Raw genomic sequence first — 21,257 nt, forward strand, 5'->3', positions numbered from 1 at the left:
CTCTGGCGATCTGATGTGAAGAACTGACTCATTGGAAAAGACCTTGATGCTGGGAAAGATTGCGGGTGGGAGGAGAAGGGGACAACAGAGGATGAGATGGTTGGATGGCATCACTGACTCAATGGATATGAGTTTGAGTAAGCTCCAGGAGTTGGTGATGGACAGGGAAGCCTGGCGTGCTGCAGTCCATGAGGTCACAAAGAGTCGGACATGATTGAGCGACTGAACTGAACTGAATGTATACTATGTGCTACCACTGTGGTAAGTGCCTTAGATATAACTCTTTCAATCTTTCCCTAAGATCAGTACTACCATTCCCATATTACCAATGAGGAAACTGAGACAAAAGGTAAAGCCAAGATGTAAGTCCAGGCAAACTGGTTCTGATGTCAATGGTCTAATGGATATGTAAAAACTGCCTCTCCATCTTTCAGAATCCAAACATAAGCCTAGCTCCAAAGTCCAAGTACTTTTCCCTTTAGTACCAAAAGTACACTAACTTAGCAAAAAAGGAAAAATAAAACTATTTTAATGATCATAAGATTATAGAACGTTAATTGAATGAACACTCGACGATCTAGTTCAGTATTTTACCATACACATAAAAAAATGAGGGCCTATGTCCAAAGACACAGAGCAAAATAGCCCAAAATAAATATGAATCTTCTACTACAATGGTTCAAAGTGTCACAACCTGAGGTATACACATATACAGTTAATAGCCATAATTTTTAAAAGTTTATAGGCTAAAATGTAGCATATCAAAATTAATATGAAGCTATCTAGTTCTGGCCAAGATGGAGTAGACTGACTTGTATTTCCAGGTCCTCCTTCTTACAACTAAGAACTCTGGAAAAACACACAAAATAAGCACAGGAAGATTTTAAAAGACAGAAAGATAGGTGGACTGCCTTGTGACCCTGGGAGTTAAAAGCAGCATAGTAATGAGCTCTCTGTGTTTCCTAATTGTTTCCTATATATGACAGGATGGTACAAAGGCCTCCAACCCAGAAAGAAAAAGTGATACACACAAAACAGGCATCAGCAAAACTTGTTTTGCCAAGCCGAAGGGCAGAGGAGACGATGACCTAAGAAAATAACCATTTTGGCAAACCTCCTTCTATTCAGCCAACCATCAGTGGAAAACTTGCACCTCATGGTTTCAATAGGGGTAAGTAGAGAGTTGAACTTCCATTGCCCACGTGGTAGAAATAGATGGTCAGACTCCCTCACCAAAACAGTGTCAGCAAAGTTGAACGGTGAGCTGAGTTTCTACCTCCAAATGACATTAAACAAGGCAGTAGGAACTGGATTAGTCAGCACTCTACTTTTCCCCACCCCTAGTGTCAGTGGGAAACGGAGCAGCAGTGAGACTTAAGGAGGTAGTGAGAGTCAGAACTGGTAGACACTGATCCGCCCTACCCACACTGTCGTAAGGGTCCAATGCTGGGCACAACCTCTACCTTCATCCAACATCAAAGACACATAGAATGAGTCAATATTCTGATCTTCCCCACCCCCAGGCTTGGCAGGTCCCATATAGAAAGCTGAGCTTCCACCCTCACCAACATCACTGCTACAGAATAAAGCAGTAGAAGACACATTTACTCAGCACATGGATCCCATTTCACCTTGTGATAATGCCAGCAGGACCCATCGGAAAGCTAAGATTCCACTCCACCTTACACAGATAAGTCGAGAGTCAGTCCTCCCTTCACTCTGGCACTCCATTGTGTCAGTAGGGGTACAGAAGAGAACTGAGCTACCTCCAGTAGCAGCCAAGGAAGTGGTGAAAGTTAGTCTCCAATTTTGCTGAAAAGGTATCAGGGAATGTCTTAAATGGAGCACAAAGGACCTGTATGCCAACAACAAAAGAGGTAACATTTGTGTGAATGGAGTCCCAGAAAGAGAGGAGAGACAGTGTAGGACTTAGAAAGTATTTAAAGAACTAATAAAAACTTTCTAAACTTAGTGAAAGATATAAAACTAAAGGAACTAAAAAGATACCAAACTAAAAGAACTAAGAAATCCAAAGAAACTGATGCTAAAACACATCATAATGAAAGCTCTGAAAAGAAAAAACATAGAAAAATTCTTAAAAGAAGCCATGGTGGGGGAACAAGAAGCAATAGGGAAAAGATACATCATCTATAGCAGAACATCAGTTTTAATGACAGCAAATTTCTCTTCTGAAACACTGAAGGCCCAGAGGAAGTGGCACAACTTTCAAGGACTGAAAGAACTGTCAATCGCAAATTCTATAATCAGTGAAACTATGCTTCAGGAATGAAGAATACATAAGGCATTCTCAGATGAAAAGAAAACTAAGCAAATGTGTCACTAGCAAACCAGCCCTTAAAGGATGACCGAAGGAAATTCCCTAAAGAGAAACTAAGTAAGTTTTAAAAAAAGAACATGGACCAAATTCTCCAACCCAAAGATTCAGAGTGGCATACTAGATAATAAAACAAAAGCATACAGTTATAACTGGAAATGGAACAACAGACTGGTTCCAAATAGGAAAAGGAGTACGTCAAGGTTCTGTATTGTCACCCTGCTTATTTAACTTATATGCAGAGTACATCATGAGAAATGCTGGGCTGGAAGAAGCACAAGCTGGAATCCAGATTTCAGGGAGAAATGTCCATAACCTCAGATATGCAGATGACACCACCCTTATGGCAGAAAGTGAAGAAGAACTAAAGAGCCTCTTGATGAATGTGAAAGAGGAGAGTGAAAAAGTTGGCTTAAAGCTCAACATTTAGAAAACTAAGATTATGGCATCCAGTCCCATCACTTCATGGCAAATAGATGGGGAAACAGTGGAAACAGTGGCTGACTATTTTGGTGGGCTCCAGAATCACTTCAGATGGTGACTGTAGCCATGAAATTAAAAGAGGCTTACTCCTTGGAAGGAAAGTTATGACCAACCTAGACAGCATATTAAAAAGCAGAGACATTATTTTGCCAACAAAGGTCCATCTAGTCAAAGCTATGGTTTTTCCTTTAGTCATGTATGGATGTGAGAGTTGGATTATAAAGAAAGCTGAATGCTGAGGAATTGATGCTTTTTGAACTGTGGTATTGGAGAAGACTCTTGAGAGTCCCTTGGACTGAAAGGAGATCGAACTAGTCAATCCTAGAGGAAATCAATCCTGAATATTCACTGGAAGGACCGATGCTGAAGCTGAAGCTCCAATACTTTGGCCACCTCATGCAAAGAGCTGACTCATTAGAAAAGACCCCAATGTAGGGAAAGACTGAAGGCAGGAGGAGAAGGGGATGACAGAGGATGAGACGGTTGGATAGCATCACCAACTCAATGGACATGAGTCTGAGCAAGCTCCAGGAGATGGTGAAAGACAGGGAAGCCTGCAATGCTACAGTCCATGGGGTCACAAAGCATCAGACATGATCGAGGAACTGAACAACAATAGGCCATGCCATTATATGATTCACTACGTGGAAGATATTTTATTTCAAAGGAAAAAAATACTTACAAAATGCTCAATCTTGTGACTAGTATATTAACTCATCTTATTTTTTAAATATTGCAGCTATGTTACTACATTTATATTATACTTTAAAATAAGGACTAGATGGAACCTGTCATCTTTTATTTGAAAAATCTGCATTTTGAAATCTGCAAGGGGAAAGCATGCTTAAATTTTTTGTTGTTTTCTTAAACTTTTTACTACTTTTTCATTATTTTATTATTTGTTATATTTATATATTTTATTATGAAGATTTTCAAATATAGTACACAGAAAATAGTATTATGAGGTCCCCACTCTAATCATTAAGCTTCAATAATTATCAACATCCTGCTGCTCTTATTTCATTTCTTCTTCCCTATTGTTTTTTCTGAAATATTTTTTTAAATTTTATTTATTTTTGGCAGTTCTAGGTCTTCGTTGCTGTGAAGGCTTTTCTCCAGTTGCAGAGAGCAGGGGTTGCTCTCTAGTTGAGGTACCTGGGTTTCTCACTGGTGTGGCTTTCCTTGTTGTGGAGCATGAGCAGTAGGGTGTCAGTCTCAGCAGCTGTTGCCCATGGGTTCAGCAGCTGTGGCTTCCGGGCTCTAGGGCACAGGCTCCGTAGTTGTGGCGCACAGGCTTAGTTGCTCCACAGCATATGGGCCCATCCCAAATCAGGGATCAAACCTGTGTCTCTTGCTTTGGAAGGCAGATTTTTTTTTACCACAGAGCCACCAGGGAAGCCCTGTAATATTTTAAAACAAATCCTAGAAACATCACTTCTCCTGGAAATATTCAGTATGTGTCCTTTTTTTTCTTAAATACACTTTTTTAAAACATCAGATTTTTTTCTTTCTGGCTTTGCTGGCTCTGTGCTGTGTGGGCTTTTCTCTAGTTGTGGTGAGCAGCTACTCTTTAGTTGTGGTGCACGGGCTTCTCATTGCAGTGGCTTCCCTTGTGGAGCACAAGAGAAGGGCGTATGTGGCTTCAATAGTTGAGGCACATGAGCTCTGGATCACAGGCTCAACAGTCATGACACAGAGGCTTAGCTGCTCTGCAGCATGTGGATCTTCCCCATCAAGGATCAAAACCTGTGTCTCCTACTTTGGCAGGCAGAACTTTTACCACTGAGGCACCAGGGAAACCCAGTATATGTCTTTAAAAGATAGAATTTTTAAAATATAACAACATCATTAATATAACCAGCAAAATCAACACACAGAAATCCCTTGCATTCCTCTACACTAATAATGAAAAAAATAGAAAGAGAAATAAAGAAAACAATTTCATTCACCATTGCAACAAAAAGAATAAAATACTTAGGAATATATCTACCTAAAGAAACTAAAGACCTATATATAGTGAACTATAAAACACTGGTGAAAGAAATCAAAGAGGACACTAATAGATGGAGAAATATACCATGTTCATGAATCGGAAGAATAAATATAGTGAAAATGAGTATACTACCCAAAGCAATCTACAGATTCAATGCAATCCCTATCAAGCTACCAACAGTGTTTTTCGCAGAGCTGGAACAAATAATTTCAAGATTTGTATGGAAATACAAAAAACCTCGAATAGCCAAAGCAATCTTGAGAAAGAAGAATGGAATTGGAGGAATCAATCTGCCTAACTTCAGGCTCTACTGCAAAGCAACAGTCATCAAGGCAGTATGGTACTGGCACAAAGACAGAAATATAGATCAATGGAACAAAATAGAAAGCCCAGAGATAAATCCACACACCTATGGACACCTTATCTTTGACAAAGGAGGCAAGAATATACAATGGAGTAAAGACAATCTCTTTAACAAGTGGTGCTGGGAAAACTGGTCAACCACTTGTAAAAGAATGAAACTAGAACACTTTCTAACACCAAACACAAAAATAAACTCAAAATGGATTAAAGATCTAAATGTAAGACCAGAAACTATAAAACTCCTAGAGGAGAACATAGGCAAAACACTCTCCGACATATATCACAGCAGGATCCTCTATGACCCACCTCCCAGAATACTGGAAATAAAAGCAAAAATAAACAAATGGGATCTAATTAAAATTAAAAGCTTCTGCACAACAAAGGAAACTATAAGCAAGGTGAAAAGACAGCCTTCTGAATGGGAGAAAATAATAGCAAATGAAGCAACTGACAAACAACTAATCTCAAAAATATACAAGCAACTCCTGCAGCTCAACTCCAGAAAAATAAATGACCCAATCCAAAAATGGGCCAAAGAACTAAATAGACATTTCTCCAAAGAAGACATACAGATGGCTAACACACACATGAAAAGATGCTCAATATCACTCATTATCAGAGAAATGCATATGAAAACCACAATGAGGTGCCATTTCACACCAGTCAGAATGGCTGCGATCCAAAAGTCTACAAGCAATAAATGCTGGAGAGGGTGTGGAGAAAAGGGAACCCTCTTACACTGTTGGTGGGAACGCAAACTAGTACAGCCACTTTGGAGAACAGTATGGAGATTCCTTAAAAAACTGGAAATAGAACTACCTTATGACCCAGCAGTCCCACTGCTGGGCATACACACCGAGGAAACCAGAATTGAAAGAGACACATGTACCCCAATGTTCATCGCAGCACTGTTTATAATAGCCAGGATATGGACGCAACCTAGATGTCCATCAGCAGATGAATGGATAAGAAAGCTGTGGTACATATACACAATGGAGTATTACTCAGCCGTTAAAAAGAATATATTTGAATCAGTTCTAATGAGGTGGATGAAACTGGAGCCAATTATACTGAGTGAAGTAAGCCAGAAAGAAAAATACCAATACAGTATACTAACGCATATATATGGAATTTAGAAAGATGGTAACGATAACCCTGTATGTGAGACAGCAAAAGAGACACAGATGTATAGAACAGTCTTTTGGACTATGTGGGAGAGGGCAAGGGTGGGATGATTTGGGAGAATGGCATTGAAACATGTATAATATCATATATGAAACGAATCGCCAGTCCAGGTTCAACACATGATACTGGATGCTTGGGGCCAGTGCACTGAGACGACCCAGAGGGATGGTATGGGGAGAGAGGAGGGATGGCGGTTCACGATGGGGAACACGTGTATACCTGTGGCGGATTCATGTTGATGTATGGCAAAACCAATACAATATTGTAAAGTAATTAACCTCCAATTAAAATAAATAAATTTATATTTTAAAAAAACTAAAAAAAAAATCAACCTCATAAAAACCAAATATACAAAAAGAAAAAAACAACTAAGTTACGAAATTAAGTTTAACAAGAGATTTTTGATTCAAGATAATTTAACTGGCTCACCCTTAGGAACACTATGATTAATTACTTTATAAAGAAAAACAGCCCTTTTTGAAAGCTTCTTTATGGAAAAAAATACTGCTTACAACTTGGACCTAATCCATTAACCAATAAGATGGCCAATACAAACTATTACACAATTTTTTTAAAAGACCTGAAATAAATGAAGCATTTCAAAAGAAGAGTATATCAGGGGGGCGGTCCTAAGATGGCAGAGGAATAGGACAGGAAGACCACTTTCTCCCTCACAAATTCCTCAAAAGAACATTTCAACGCTGAGCAAACTCCACAAAACAACTTCTGTAGGCTGGCAGAGGACATAGGCAACCAGAAAAGCAGACCACTGTCTTCAAAAACAGTGAACCTCTCTGAGTGTCCCTCAATGTGGAGAAACTTTCCATCTTTAACCTAGATGTTTTATCATCGGTGCTGTATAGATGGAGAAGTCTAGAGGCTACTGTAAAAATAAAACTGAAAACCAGAAGCAGGAGGCTTAAGTCCAAAGCCTGAAAACATCAGAGAACTCCTGAATTCAGGGAACATTAAGCAATAGGAGCTCATCAAATGCCTCCATACCTACACTGAAACCAAGCTCCACCCAAGGGCCAACAAGTTCCAGAACAAGACATACCACACAAATTCTCCAGCAACACAGGAACACACCCCTGAGCTTCAATATACAGGCAGCTCAAAGTTACTCAAAAACCTTTGACGTCTCATAACCTATTACTGGTCACTCCACTGCACTCCAGAGAGAAGAAACCCAGCTCCACCCACCAGAACTCCAGCTCAAGCCTCCCTAACCAGGAAACCTAGACAAGCCACTGATACAACCCCACCCACAGTGAGGAAGCTCCATAATAAAGAGAACTCCACAAATTACCAGAATATAAAAAGGCCACCCCAAACGCAGCAATATAATCAAGATGAAGAGACAGAGGAATACTCAGCAGGTAAAGGAACAGGAGAGTTGTCCACCAAACCAAACAAAAGAGGAAGAGGTAGGGAATCTACCTGAGAAAGAATTCTGAATATTGATAGTGAAAATGATCCAAAATCTTGAAATCAAAATGGAATCACAGATAAATAGCCTAGAGACAAGGATTGAGAAGATGCAAGAAAGGTTTAACAAGGACCTAGAAGAAATAAAAAAGAGTCAATATATAATGAATAATGCAATAAATGAGATCAGAAACACTCTGGAGGCAACAAATAGCAGAATAACAGAGGCAGAAGATAGGATTAGTGAAATAGAAGATAGAATGGTGGAAATAAATGAATCAGAGAGGAAACAAGAAAAACGAATTAAAACAAATGAGGACACTCTCAGAGACCTCCAGGACGATATGAAACGCTCCAACATTCGAATTATAGGAGTCCCAGAAGAAGAAGACAAAAAGGAACGCATGTAAGAATTAAAGATTTTAAAATTTAAAAAATAAATAAATAAAAATAAAAATAAAAAAAAAAGAAAGACCATGAGAAAATCCTTGAGGAGATAATAGTTGAAAACTTCCCTAAAATGGGGAAGGAAATAATCACCCAAGTTCAAGAAACACAGAGAGTTCCAAATAGGATAAACCCAAGGCGAAACACCCCAAGACACATATTAATCAAATTAAGAAAGATCAAACACAAAGAACAAATATTAAAAGGAGCAAGGGAAAAACAACAAATAACACACAAGGGGATTCCCATAAGGATAACAGCTGATCTTTCAATAGAAACTCTTCAGGACAGGAGGGAATGGCAAGACATACTTAAAGTGATGAAAGACAATAACCTACAGCCCAGATTACTGTACCCAGCAAGGATCTCATTCAAATACGAAGGAGAAATCAAAAGCTTTACAGACAAGCAAAAGCTGAGAGAATTCAGCACCACCAAACCAGCTCTCCAACAAATTCTAAAGGATATTCCCTAGACAGGAAACACAAAAACGGTGTATAAACCTGAACCCAAAACAATAAAGTAAATGGTAACAGGATCATTGGCCGAATGGATACACAAACAAGACCCATCTATATGCTGCTTACAAGAGACCCACCTCAAAACAAGGGACACATACAGACTGAAAGTGAAGGGCTGGAAAAAGATATACCATGCAAATAGAGACCAAAAGAAAGCAGGAGTGGCAATACTCATATCTGATAAAACAGACTTTAAAACAAAGGCTGTGAAAAGAGACAAAGAAGGCCACTACATAATGATCAAAGGATCAATCCAAGAAGAAGATAAAACAATTATAAATATATATGCACCCAATATAGGAGCACCGCAATATGGAAGACAAATGCTAACAAGTATGAAAAGGGAAATCAACAATAACACAATAATAGTGGGAAACTTTAATACCCCACTCACACCTATGGACAGATCAACTAAACAGAAAATCAACAAAGAAACGCAAACTTTAAATGATACATTAGACCAGTTAGACCTAATTGATATCATAGGACATTTCACCCCAAAACAATGAATTTCACCTTTTTCTCAAGTGCTCATGGAACATTCTCCAGGATAGATCACATCCTGGGCCATAAATCTAAACTTGATAAATTCAAAAAAATCGAAATCATTCCAAGCATCTTTTCTGACCATAATGCATTAAGATTAGATCTCAATTACAGGAGAAAAACTATTAAAAATTCCAACATATGGAGGTTGAACAACACACTTCTGAATAACCAACAAATCACAGAAGAAATCAAAAAAGAAATCAAAATATGCATAGAAACGAATGAAAATGAAAACACAACAACCCAAAACCTGTGGGACACTATAAAAGCAGTGCTAAGAGGAAAGTTCATAGCAATACAGGCATACCTCAAGAAACAAGAAAAAAGTCAAATAAATAATCTAACTCTACACCTAAAGCAGCTAGAAAAGGAAGAAATGGAGAACCCCAGAGTTAGTAGAGAGAAAGAAATCTTAAAAATTAGGGCAGAAATAAATGCAAAAGAAACAAAAGAGACCATAGCAAAAATCAACAAAGCCAAAAGCTGGTTCTTTGAAAGGATAAATAAAATTGACAAACCATTAGCCACACTCATCAAGAAGCAAAGAGAGAAAAATCAAATCAATAAAATTAGAAATGAAAATGGAGAGATCACAACAGACAACACAGAAATACAAAGGATCATAAGAGACTACTATCAGCAGTTATATGCCAATAAAATGGACAACGTGGAAGAAATGGACAAATTCTTAGAAAAGTACAATTTTCCAAAACTGAACCAGGAAGAAATAGAAAATCTTAACAGACCCATCACAAGCACGGAAATTGAAACTGTAATCAGAAATCTTCCAGCAAACAAAATCCCAGGTCCAGATGGCTTCACAGCTGAATTCTACCAAAAATTTCAAGAAGAGCTAACACCTATCCTACTCAAACTCTTCCAGAAAATTGCAGAGGAAGGTAAACTTCCAAACTCATTCTATGAGGCCACCATCACCCTAATACCAAAACCTGACAAAGATACTACAAAAAAACAAAACTACAGGCCAATATCACTGATGAACATAGATGCAAAAATCCTCAACAAAATTCTAGCATTCAGAATCCAACAACACATTAAAAAGACCATACACCATGACCAAGTGGGCTTTATCCCAGGGATGCAAGGATTCTTCAATATCCGCAAATCAATCAATGTAATTCACCACATTAACAAATTGAAAAATAAAAGCCATATGATTATCTCAATAGAGGCAGAGAAGGCCTTTGACAAAATTCAACATCCATTTATGATAAAAACTCTCCAGAAAGCAGGAATAGAAGGAACATACCTCAACGTAATAAAAGCTATATATGACAAACCCACAGCAAACATTATCCTCAATGGTGAAAAATTGAAAGCATTTCCCCTAAAGTCAGGAACAAGACAAGGGTGTCCACTTTCACTGCTACTATTCAACATAGTTCTGGAAGTTTTGGCCACAGCAATCAGAGCAGAAAAAGAAATAAAAGGAATCCAAACTGGAAAAGAAGAAGTAAAACTTTCACTGTTTGCAGATGACATGATCCTCTACATAGAAAACCCGAAAGACTCCACCAGAAAATTACTAGAGCTAATCAATGAATATAGTAAAGTTGCAGGATATAAAATCAACACACAGAAATCCCTTGCATTCCTATACACTAATAGTGAGAAAGTAGAAAAAGAAATTAAGGAAACAATTCCATTCACCATTGCAACGAAAAGAATAAAATACCTAGGAATATATCTACCTAAAGAAACTAAAGACCTATATATAGTGAACTATAAAACACTGATGAAAAAATACAAAGAGGACACTAATAGATGGAGAAATATACCATGTTCATGGATCAGAAGAATCAATATAGTGAAAATGAGTATACTACCCAAAGCAATTTACAAATTCAATGCAATCCCTATCAAGCTACCAGCCATATTTCTAACAGAACTAGAACAAATAATTTCAAGATTTGTATGGAAATACAAAAAACCTCGAATAGCCAAAGCAACCTTGAGAAAGAAGAATGGAATTGGAGGAATCAACTTGCCTGACTTCAGGCTCTACTACAAAGCCACAGTCATCAAGGCAGTATGGTACTGGCACAAAGACAGAAATATAGATCAATGGAACAAAATAGAAAGCCCAGAGATAAATCCACACACCTATGGACACCTTATCTTTGACAAAGGAGGCAAGAATATACAATGGAGTAAAGACAATCTCTTTAACAAGTGGTGCTGGGAAAACTGGTCAACCACTTGTAAAAGAATGAAACTAGAACACTTTCTAACACCAAACACAAAAATAAACTCAAAATGGATTAAAGATCTAAATGTAAGACCAGAAACTATAAAACTCCTAGAGGAGAACATAGGCAAAACACTCTCCGACATATATCACAGCAGGATCCTCTATGACCCACCTCCCAGAATACTGGAAATAAAAGCAAAAATAAACAAATGGGATCTAATTAAAATTAAAAGCTTCTGCACAACAAAGGAAACTATAAGCAAGGTGAAAAGACAGCCTTCTGAATGGGAGAAAATAATAGCAAATGAAGCAACTGACAAACAACTAATCTCAAAAATATACAAGCAACTACTGCAGCTCAATTCCAGAAAAATAAACGACCCAATCAAAAAATGGGCCAAAGAACTAAATAGACATTTCTCCAAAGAAGACATACGGATGGCTAACACACACATGAAAAGATGCTCAACATCACTCATTATTAGAGAAATGCAAATCAAAACCACAATGAGGTACCACTTCACACCAGTCAGAATGGCTGCGATCCAAAAGTCTGCAAGCAATAAATGCTGGAGAGGGTGTGGAGAAAAGGAACCCTCCTACACTGTTGGTGGGAATGCAAACTAGTACAGCCACTTTGGAGAACAGTGTGGAGATTCCTTAAAAAATTGCAAATAGAACTACCTTATGACCCAGCAGTCCCACTGCTGGGCATAAACACCAAGGAAACCAGAATTGAAAGAGACACATGTACCCCAATGTTCATCGCAGCACTGTTTATAACAGCCAGGACATGGAAACAACCTAGATGTCCATCAGCAGATGAATGGATAAGAAAGCTGTGGTACATATACACAATGGAGTATTACTCAGCCATTAAAAAGAATACATTTGAATCAGTTCTGATGAGATGGATGAAACTGGAGCCAATTATACTGAGTGAAGTAAGCCAGAAAGAAAAACACCAATACAGTATACTAACACATATATATGGAATTTAGAAAGATGGCAATGACGACCCTGTATGCAAGACAGCAAAAAAGACACAGATGTGTATAACGGACTTTTGGACTCAGAGGGAGAGGGAGAGGGTGGGATGATTTGGGAGAATGGCATTGTAACATGTATACTATCATGTAAGAATCGAATCGCCAGTCCATGTCCCATGCAGGATACAGCATGCTTGGGGCTGGTGCACGATGATGACCCAGAGAGATGTTATGGGAAGGGAGGTGGGAGGAGGGTTCATGTTTGGGAACGCATGTACACCCATGGTGGAGTCATGTCAATGTATGGCAAAACCAATACAGTATTGTAAAGTAAAATAAAGTAAAAAATAAATAAATAAATAAATAAATAAAATAAAAAAGAAGAGTATATCAAAATGGAAACTATAACATAGGTCTATTAAACACTACAAAATTAGTTGTGGACAAATTACATTTTTAATGAAAACTTCAGTAAAAACTATATTGAAAAATCATTCCCATAAATAAGGATACTTCTTAAAAACAGTAAATCATTATTTAAACTATCAGAGAACTTCTAAATACTTAACATAATTTCAGAGATGTGCCCAAAGCTCAAAACTATATTTCACACCACTGTTTTTACACTCCAGAATTTTCACAAATGTCATTAATAAAGTAGTATTAAATTCAAGTCAATAAAACCAATAATTTAAAAAGCACTGAGATAATCCTAACCTAACTGCTGTTATCATTTTTATTTAGCACTATATTTAATTCACTAATATTTTGTGTTCAAGATAAAATGTTGCTTTACTGTAATATCCTTTTAGGTTTTGATATTAAGGTTATAAAATGATCTCTCTCTTATTCCGAGGAAGAGTTTCTTTAAGATTGAAGCTATCTTTACCTAAAATCTTTGGAAGACTTCACAAGTGAAGCCATCGTGACCTGGAATTTTCTTTATGAAAAAACGTTTCACTATTAACCCACATTCTCTTTTATACTTAAAAGTTCCTTCAAGTTTTTCTAATTCTTGCTATGCAATTTTTGTTACATTTTTCAAGTTATCAATTTCTTCTTTCTAAATTTAGTGGATAATATTGGTCATAATTTTAATATTTGTGGGATCTCTATCAATGCCCTTGTTTAATTCCTGGTACTAGGCCTTGTCTCCTTTCTTTCTTGCTATTACTAGAAATCTGTTAATTTTATTAGTCTATCTGAATAATTACATTTTGGCTTTGTTAATTTCTCTGTGTTCTCACCTATAAACCTTTTATTTCCATGTTCCTTGGGTCTAACTTGTTCTTTTCTAATTTCTTGAGATGGACAAAATGTGGATTATAGGTTTTCCTTCTTTGTAGTTGGTATGATTGAGGCTAGAAATTTTCCTCAAAGCATAGCTTTAACCAGACCCAAACATTTTTAAATGTTCATTTTCTTTCAACTGACATTTTCTAATTTTATCATGACTTCTTCCCTGACTTGTGGACTTTTCAGAAATATATTCCAAAGCTATAAAAATTTGAGAATTGCACGGCTATCTTTTTATAATTAATTTCTAACTTTATTCCACTGTGTTCAGACAGAATGAGTTCAATCATCTAACAGCTGTTGAAACGTTTAATGGCTCAGCATGTCAATTTTGGTAAATGTTCCATGTGTGCTTGAATATGTATTTCAATTTACAGTTACAGCCGTAAGAAAGTAAGTAGCCTGTATTAAAATTAATCTTCCTGTCAAACACAACTACAAGAGCTAGACAAAATATATAAATGAATTGTTTAAAGGCACTGGAAAGCAACCAATATAGGCAAGATTTGAGGAATTACAATTCCTGAGAATAGAGGCAACAATATGAGATCCACATTCACCGTAGAATTTTCCCTGAAGACTGCTGGAATTCACAGTGCAGGCAAAGTGACTCCTTGTAGAAACCACCAGTCCTATCTAGCTCAGACAGATACTGAGTTCATTGAATCTAAAGCAACTGGGACTTCAAGGAAAAATAATCATGGAGAGCAGGGAACTGAAGAAGAGAAAGCCAAAAGAAATCTGCATTCAATCTTCCCTTAAGAAGTCTGACAACTGCTAAGCTTTGCATATACAAGGCAAGACTCCAAAAATCCAGAAGAAAACAGCAGCTGGGGTGCTAATGAGCTAAGCAGATATTGTAGCAACTGTACAGTGCTGAGGAAACAAAAGCTGGAATTCAGGAATGAAGTGGTGTTGGCAGATACCCCAGGTTTTCAGTTAAGACCCCAAAAGGAACAAGAAAAAACTAAAACATATCAACTTTAATAAAACCTCAAGGCAAACCCTGACAGGATTAAGGTGCTCTGTTTGTTCTCTTATCACCATAAAAAAAAATACATTTTTAGAAAAAGCCCTTGTAACCTTTAATACACAATGTTAAACATTCAATTAAATATGTGGCATACTAATAAAATAACTGAATAATAAATGAACAACAAAAAACTGAAAATTCCCCAAAAATGTTTTTCAAAGTAATAAATCTATGGATAGTTCAGACATTTTACTTCTCAGACACAAAATTTCTAAATAGCTGTTATTAATATACTCAAGAAAATATGGATTAGACATACACAACAGAGGACTAGTGCAATAACTAAAATACATATCAATAAAAAGTTTCCAGACTGAAGCATCAGAATGGAAAAGAGAAAGCATTATTTGTCAGACGTATCAATTACATAAAGCTAACTAATCAAGTTGTTTGGATTTTTAAATTTACTGATGTTTAACTATATGTACTATCAGTTGAGATAGTTATGTTAAAATCTCCTGGTATAAATGTAGACTTTTTTCAATTTTTCCTTTCAGTCCTGCCTGGTTTTGCTTTATATGTTTTAAAAATATGTATATACATGTGTATGTCTAAAGCAACTTAGAATTACTTTATCTTTCTGATGAGATGACCCTTTAGTACTGAAAAAAAAATCTCTCTTTAAAATGCTTCCTGTCTACTCCATTTTGTCTGGTTATTCTAAAAATACTAGTTTTGATTTGAACAGGATATGTATAGAGTGTCTTTCATCTTTCTCTTTTTCTTTTGACTTTTCCATGTCTTCATATTGAAGGTATATCTCTTGTAAGTAGAATACAGGTTTACTTTTAATACAGCTTTATAATTTTTGTTTTTAAAATTTAGTATTTAGACCATTTACATTTAACGTAGGGACGGATACAATTGCATTTACTTCTAATACACTACAATTTGTTTTTTATTTGTCTTATCTGTTTTGTGTTTCTTTTTTCTTCTTCTCTGGTTTTCTTTTGGATTAATCAAAAGGATTATTAGTTGAACATTCTTTTATTCTTCTTTTTTTTTCTTGAGTTCATAACACATCCTTGACTTATATCTAATACAAATTATTTTGTAACTTCCTAGATAATGCTAGATAATACTAGATAACGTAAACTCCATTTTTCTGCTCCTATCTTTTGAATTATTATAAATTTTCATTCTACATACATGTCAAGCTCCACAAGACATTGTTCCATACAGTCAATACACATTTAATGTTATCTACATGTTTACTCCTTCCAGTGTTCTTCATTCCTTCATGTATTTCTGGGTTTCTATCTGGGATTATTTACATTCCACCTGAAGAACTCTGCAGCATTTCTTTTAGTATGTCTGCTAATTACAAATTCTTTCATTTTTTATTTATCGAGAATCACCTTTATTTCACCTTCATTTTGAAGGTTATTTTTGCTGGATGTAGAATTCTATCTTGCCAGTTATTTTCTTTCAGCACCTTAAAGATCTCATTCCACTTTCATCTGACTTTTATCTTCTATGAGTTTACTGTTGCTCCTTTGTAAAGTCTTTTTCTAAAACTCTGATTATTTGCAAAGATTTTCTAGTATTTTTTTTTTAGTATTTTTAGTATATTTCATCTAGATGAGATTTATTTTGTATTTTTCCTACTTGGAGGTTTACAGCGTTTCTTGAATATAAGACTTTATGTCTTTTGCAGTTTGGGAAAATCTTCAGTGATTATTACCTCCTCAAATGTTGCTTTTGCACCATTCACTCCATCCCTTCACAGACTCCACTTACATGTGTGCCTCTTATGCTCTTCTCTGCATTCTATTTCTTTTCTCTCCATGATTTAACCTCAGTATTTTCTACTGACTTAGAATTAATTCAATACTAACTCTCTCTTAAAATTTTAAATCTCTTCTAACATGTGCAACCACATTAGCTGCTTTAAGAATTTCACTTATCTTTCTGGATTCCTCTCTTACAGAGCACTGTGACCATGAAAAAGTCTGGATTGGTTGCTCCCTAGACATGCACACAGCAAACATCCTGGGATCACCACCACAGAATCATTACCTTTGCCTCTTCTCTGTGCTGGCTTCCCTCTAGTAGCAACAGTGTCAATGAAGTTAAAAAAAAATGTTAGGACCTTGCATGTTTGAAAATGTCTTTAATCTACTCTCACATATAATGGATAATTTGGCTGGACATGGGATTTTAGCTTTGAAATTATCTTCCTCCAGAATTTTGAAGACATTGTTCAATTTTCTTGTAGCTTCTAATAATTCTGCAAAAGCTGATTTTTTTTATTGATTCAGAATCAATTCTGATTCTTGGTCAGTTGTATATAAACTGATTTTTTTCTATTTTAGAGCCTCTCATCATCTGTATTACTCATAAATTTCCCAACAAATTTTTATGTCACTCTACTTTCATCCATTACATTGGACATTTAATGGATGGCCATTATGGTTAAAAGCTTATTATCTTCATGTTAAACAAAAGTTTCTTTAATTATTTCATGACTTCTTCCTTTATCTTTCTATAACACATTATTCAAATAGGGGATAGTCTCATTAACTATTTTTATAAAAGAAGACTAACACTTAACATCTTAAAATACTAATCATCTTATTTCCATGAAAGTCTTTGAGTCAGGAATCTGAAGAGTGTTCAGTTTTTGTGGGGGAGGTATAGGAAGGTACTCTACTCATCTCCACATGGTGTCAGCTAGGGTGATTCAACTGAAATCAGAGAGTTCATGATAGCCTCACCACATTCCTAAAGTTCTGATACTAGTTACTGACTGAGATAGTTCTTCTCCTGGCCACTTTCTCTTCATATGGTCTTTCATTATTCACCAGCCTATCGTGGGCTTCTTTACAGGGCAGCTGGCTTCTAACAAGGAGAAAACTGACGCTGCAAGGACTCTTTACCAGCTAGGCTGGGAATTTACTAAACGTCACTCTAGATACATTCTATTGATCATATCAAGTCACAGGACCAACCAAAGACTTATGGGGAGAAAAACAGACTCTACTGCTTGACGGTGGGAGTGGCATGCATGCACGTGGGTGAGAAAAACTGCCCAGACCCACTGTCACAACAGTCTGCCACGATTCACAGCCAGCTTCCAACTGCCAAAGTCTTCCAGGACTACCAGACATTCATCCAATTACAGAACTGGCCTCAAAGACCGGTATCTCGTGATCTATACCAGATCTGGATGAGTTACTCAGGTGTGGGTTCTCTTGATCTGGAAACCTCACAGTTCAGTAGGAGGAGAGGGTTTGAAGAGGAAGAAAGATTGAGGCGTCTTAACATTATGAATAGTCTTTCACTTAACATCTTTCAATGTAGCTGGTATCCCTCAGGTCAAATACTATCTTTTGTACCTTCTCAAGAGAATGAACCTCCAATATTTTGCAGGGTGAGTGAGATACATCTACTCTCATCCTACTACTCAGAGTAATGAAGAATTGAGGAAGATTCAAGATTTTTTTCTTAACTTATAACCTCTATCTATACTCTCACTTCCAAAGATACCTGCTCACACCAATTTTTGATCTTTTGGAAGTTATGTGGAGCAAATTGGATTGCTTGACACTGACAGTTGTGCCTACTCTCAGAGCTGAGGATTCAGCTAGCTTACTCAAATGTTACCACTGGTCTTTCTACTTTCCAACTTTTCAAATTTTGCTCATATCATCTCTTCTCCTGTCTCTTTTTCTTTAAGTCCTTCCATATCATTTCAGTTGAGTTTGGAGAAAGAGTAAGGTAACTGTTTGTGCTCACTTTGTCATCTTTAACAGAAATCAATTTTATAGCATATTATTAAAAACTCAAGTATTATCGCTACTGCAGTTATAAATTAAACTTAAGTTATACACCATAATTCAGTGCACAGTTCAGTTGCTCAGGTCTAACTCTGCAACCCCAGGAACTGCAGCATGATCAGGCTTCCCTGTCCATCACCAACTCCTGGAGCTTGCTCACAGTGCACAACAGTGCATCAAAACCCCGAAATGGAAAACTAAAGTGGTCAAAAACAAAATTCCCTGGTACATTAACAATATTATTTTTCAGTTTAGTCATAATTAAGATCAACCATTTCACTTCAACCAAATGGGTCACACTCATAAATACTGCTTTAAACAAAACTATAATACATCTGTAACATCTTACAGAAAAACCCAAATGAACATTTTGGCCAACCCAATATAATTCCTTGTGGTTTTGATTTTTTAATACATTTCTCTCAGACTCTTTCAAGTACAGACACTAAGCTTTATGATTATACATTTTCCGACCTTTTCCTAAGAAATAACTCATGCCTACTTTCAATCTTCTACTTTCTCAATAGAGAAAGCACAGACAATATAGTCTATAAAAGTAAGGCATATATTTGAAACAAGCCAATACATCTTACTGAGACCAAAATGGAAAAAAACAACACAATATCAGTAATGAAGATGTTGCATTACCTTTGTTATATCCAATAAAACATTTATGAACCAAAAAGCTCCAAACAGATCTTTCATCACAGAGCAAAGAAAGCAGTATTCTCGAGTTGTCTCTAAGTCACAATACAAATTCATTATTTCTTACTAAACTCTAAAATCCAAGTCTCTAAAAATGTATTAAAAAAAAAATCTACCCTGGGGTTTCCCTGCTGGTCCAGTGGTTAAGAATCCACCTTGCAATGCAGGGGCCACTGGTTCAATCCCTGGTCCAGAAAGATTCCACATGCTGTGAAGCAACTAAGCCCACGGGCCACAAGTACTGAGCACATGGGTAACAACTACTGAAGCCCATGCACCCCCGTGCCTGTGCTCTGCAACGAGAGAAGTCACCTCAATGAGAAGCCTGCACATCACAATGAAGAGTAGCCCCCCAACTGGCCACGACTAGAGAAAGCCCACACACAGCAATGAAGACCTAATACAGCTGAACATTTTTAAAAATCCACCCTGAATTCATGTAGAAAATCCCTATGGAATACATAAAGATGGGTCTTTAGAATAATGGCTCTTCTATTTATTTTGTATCTTTATTTATTCTGATGGTATGGAAAACAGATACATGAGTAAAGATAAACAGGATATTATTTCAGTATTTATTAATGAAATGCATTTAAATAGTATTTAAATATTAATGAAGTACTGGCATGATATTTTAAAGTAGAGGATGAACTATGTATTTCTTTTTACTTTAAGTCAAAAGAGTTATAAAGGATCCTAATAAATGAATTGACAAAAGACATCATTCTCAAACTTGAGACTAGAACGATCTTCCTAAGTTTTCATATAGTTTTTAAGATTATTTTATGATTTTAACTAAGGCAAATTAACATCACAGAAATGATGCACCCAGATAAATATATAATGCTACTATGACCAATTTCAAATAAAATAAATAGATCCATGTAAATCCACTTGTCTACTGCATAAAAAGGTTGATTCAAAAGCACTTGCCATTTCTGCGGGAAGGCTTCTGCACTGCCACCGGTGGGCAAGACGGGGCAGGTGCTACCTCTGAAGAAGGAGTAGAGCCTGTATGATGAGCCTTTACCTTGTCAGCCCAACTGACCCCTGTGGGAGCCAGACGCGGGGCAGCCACTGTGCCAGATGAACCCCTATGGAGAAAAGTACTGAATTTAATAAATCAAATATATGTTAAAAGTTTTAATATATACTTAATACATTTAAATTTTAAATGAATTATATGTGTGAATGTATATCCACACATACAGGATAACATACTATCATAGCAACTTAAGGCAAATATAGTCATAAATATCCTGGACTAATACTTCATTAGTTCAGCATAACATATAGTATGGGAACAAACATAATATAAAAGCTGTCACTAGTTCAGTTTAAAAGAAAATCTCAGTGAAATGGAGAATCATAAAAAATATGCACATATACCTGCACATATACCCTTAACTTTTTATTTTCATTTAAAACTCTTATCTATTAATAATATACATGTCCATTAATTTGACCATATATCAACACAGGCACTATTAAAACAGGGTTTTTCACGTGTATTATTTCTTACATGAACCTCAAGTATGATGCCTCATTGACAATGTCCAATTTTGGGTTTTTTTAAATGGAGTGATAATTTAGTGACACCTATTAAATAAGAACACAATTCTTCTCAACTTTAATAACCTCTCCAAGCTTTTATAGTTGTCCTATCCACTCCTCATTTGACAGCAAAACTTTAACAGTTCACTTTATCAAAGCTTCCCAAAAACTTATCCTAGTTTTCACAGAAACAATGACTCATTTTACACTCATATTTTAGTGGTTTACTTAATATTTAAGTTATGAGTTAAAATACAGACAACTTAAATAAACAAGTTTGGTAACTAACTGCAGCTTTATTATCATTTTATGATGGTAATAAAGGGTGTCAACTAATTCAATGATACAACACATGAAGATCAATATGAGAACTTTATTATGCATG

At 36.3% G+C, this 21,257-nt stretch overlaps 1 protein-coding gene across 2 annotated transcripts in view; it reads right to left on the reverse strand.

Moving 5' to 3' along the window:
• Positions 1-21,257, reverse strand: part of SCAPER (S-phase cyclin A associated protein in the ER) — a 400,712-nt gene that overhangs the window by 299,052 nt on the left and 80,403 nt on the right. For both annotated transcript variants that reach the window (XM_018066270.1, XM_018066269.1), the window contains exon 8: positions 20,252-20,412. In XM_018066270.1, the coding sequence (XP_017921759.1) occupies positions 20,252-20,412 (161 nt within the window). The remainder of the gene's footprint in view (positions 1-20,251; positions 20,413-21,257) is intronic.

The sequence above is a fragment of the Capra hircus genome, chromosome 21, assembly GCF_001704415.2.
Source record: "Capra hircus breed San Clemente chromosome 21, ASM170441v1, whole genome shotgun sequence".
Classification (NCBI taxonomy): Eukaryota; Metazoa; Chordata; class Mammalia; order Artiodactyla; family Bovidae; genus Capra; species Capra hircus.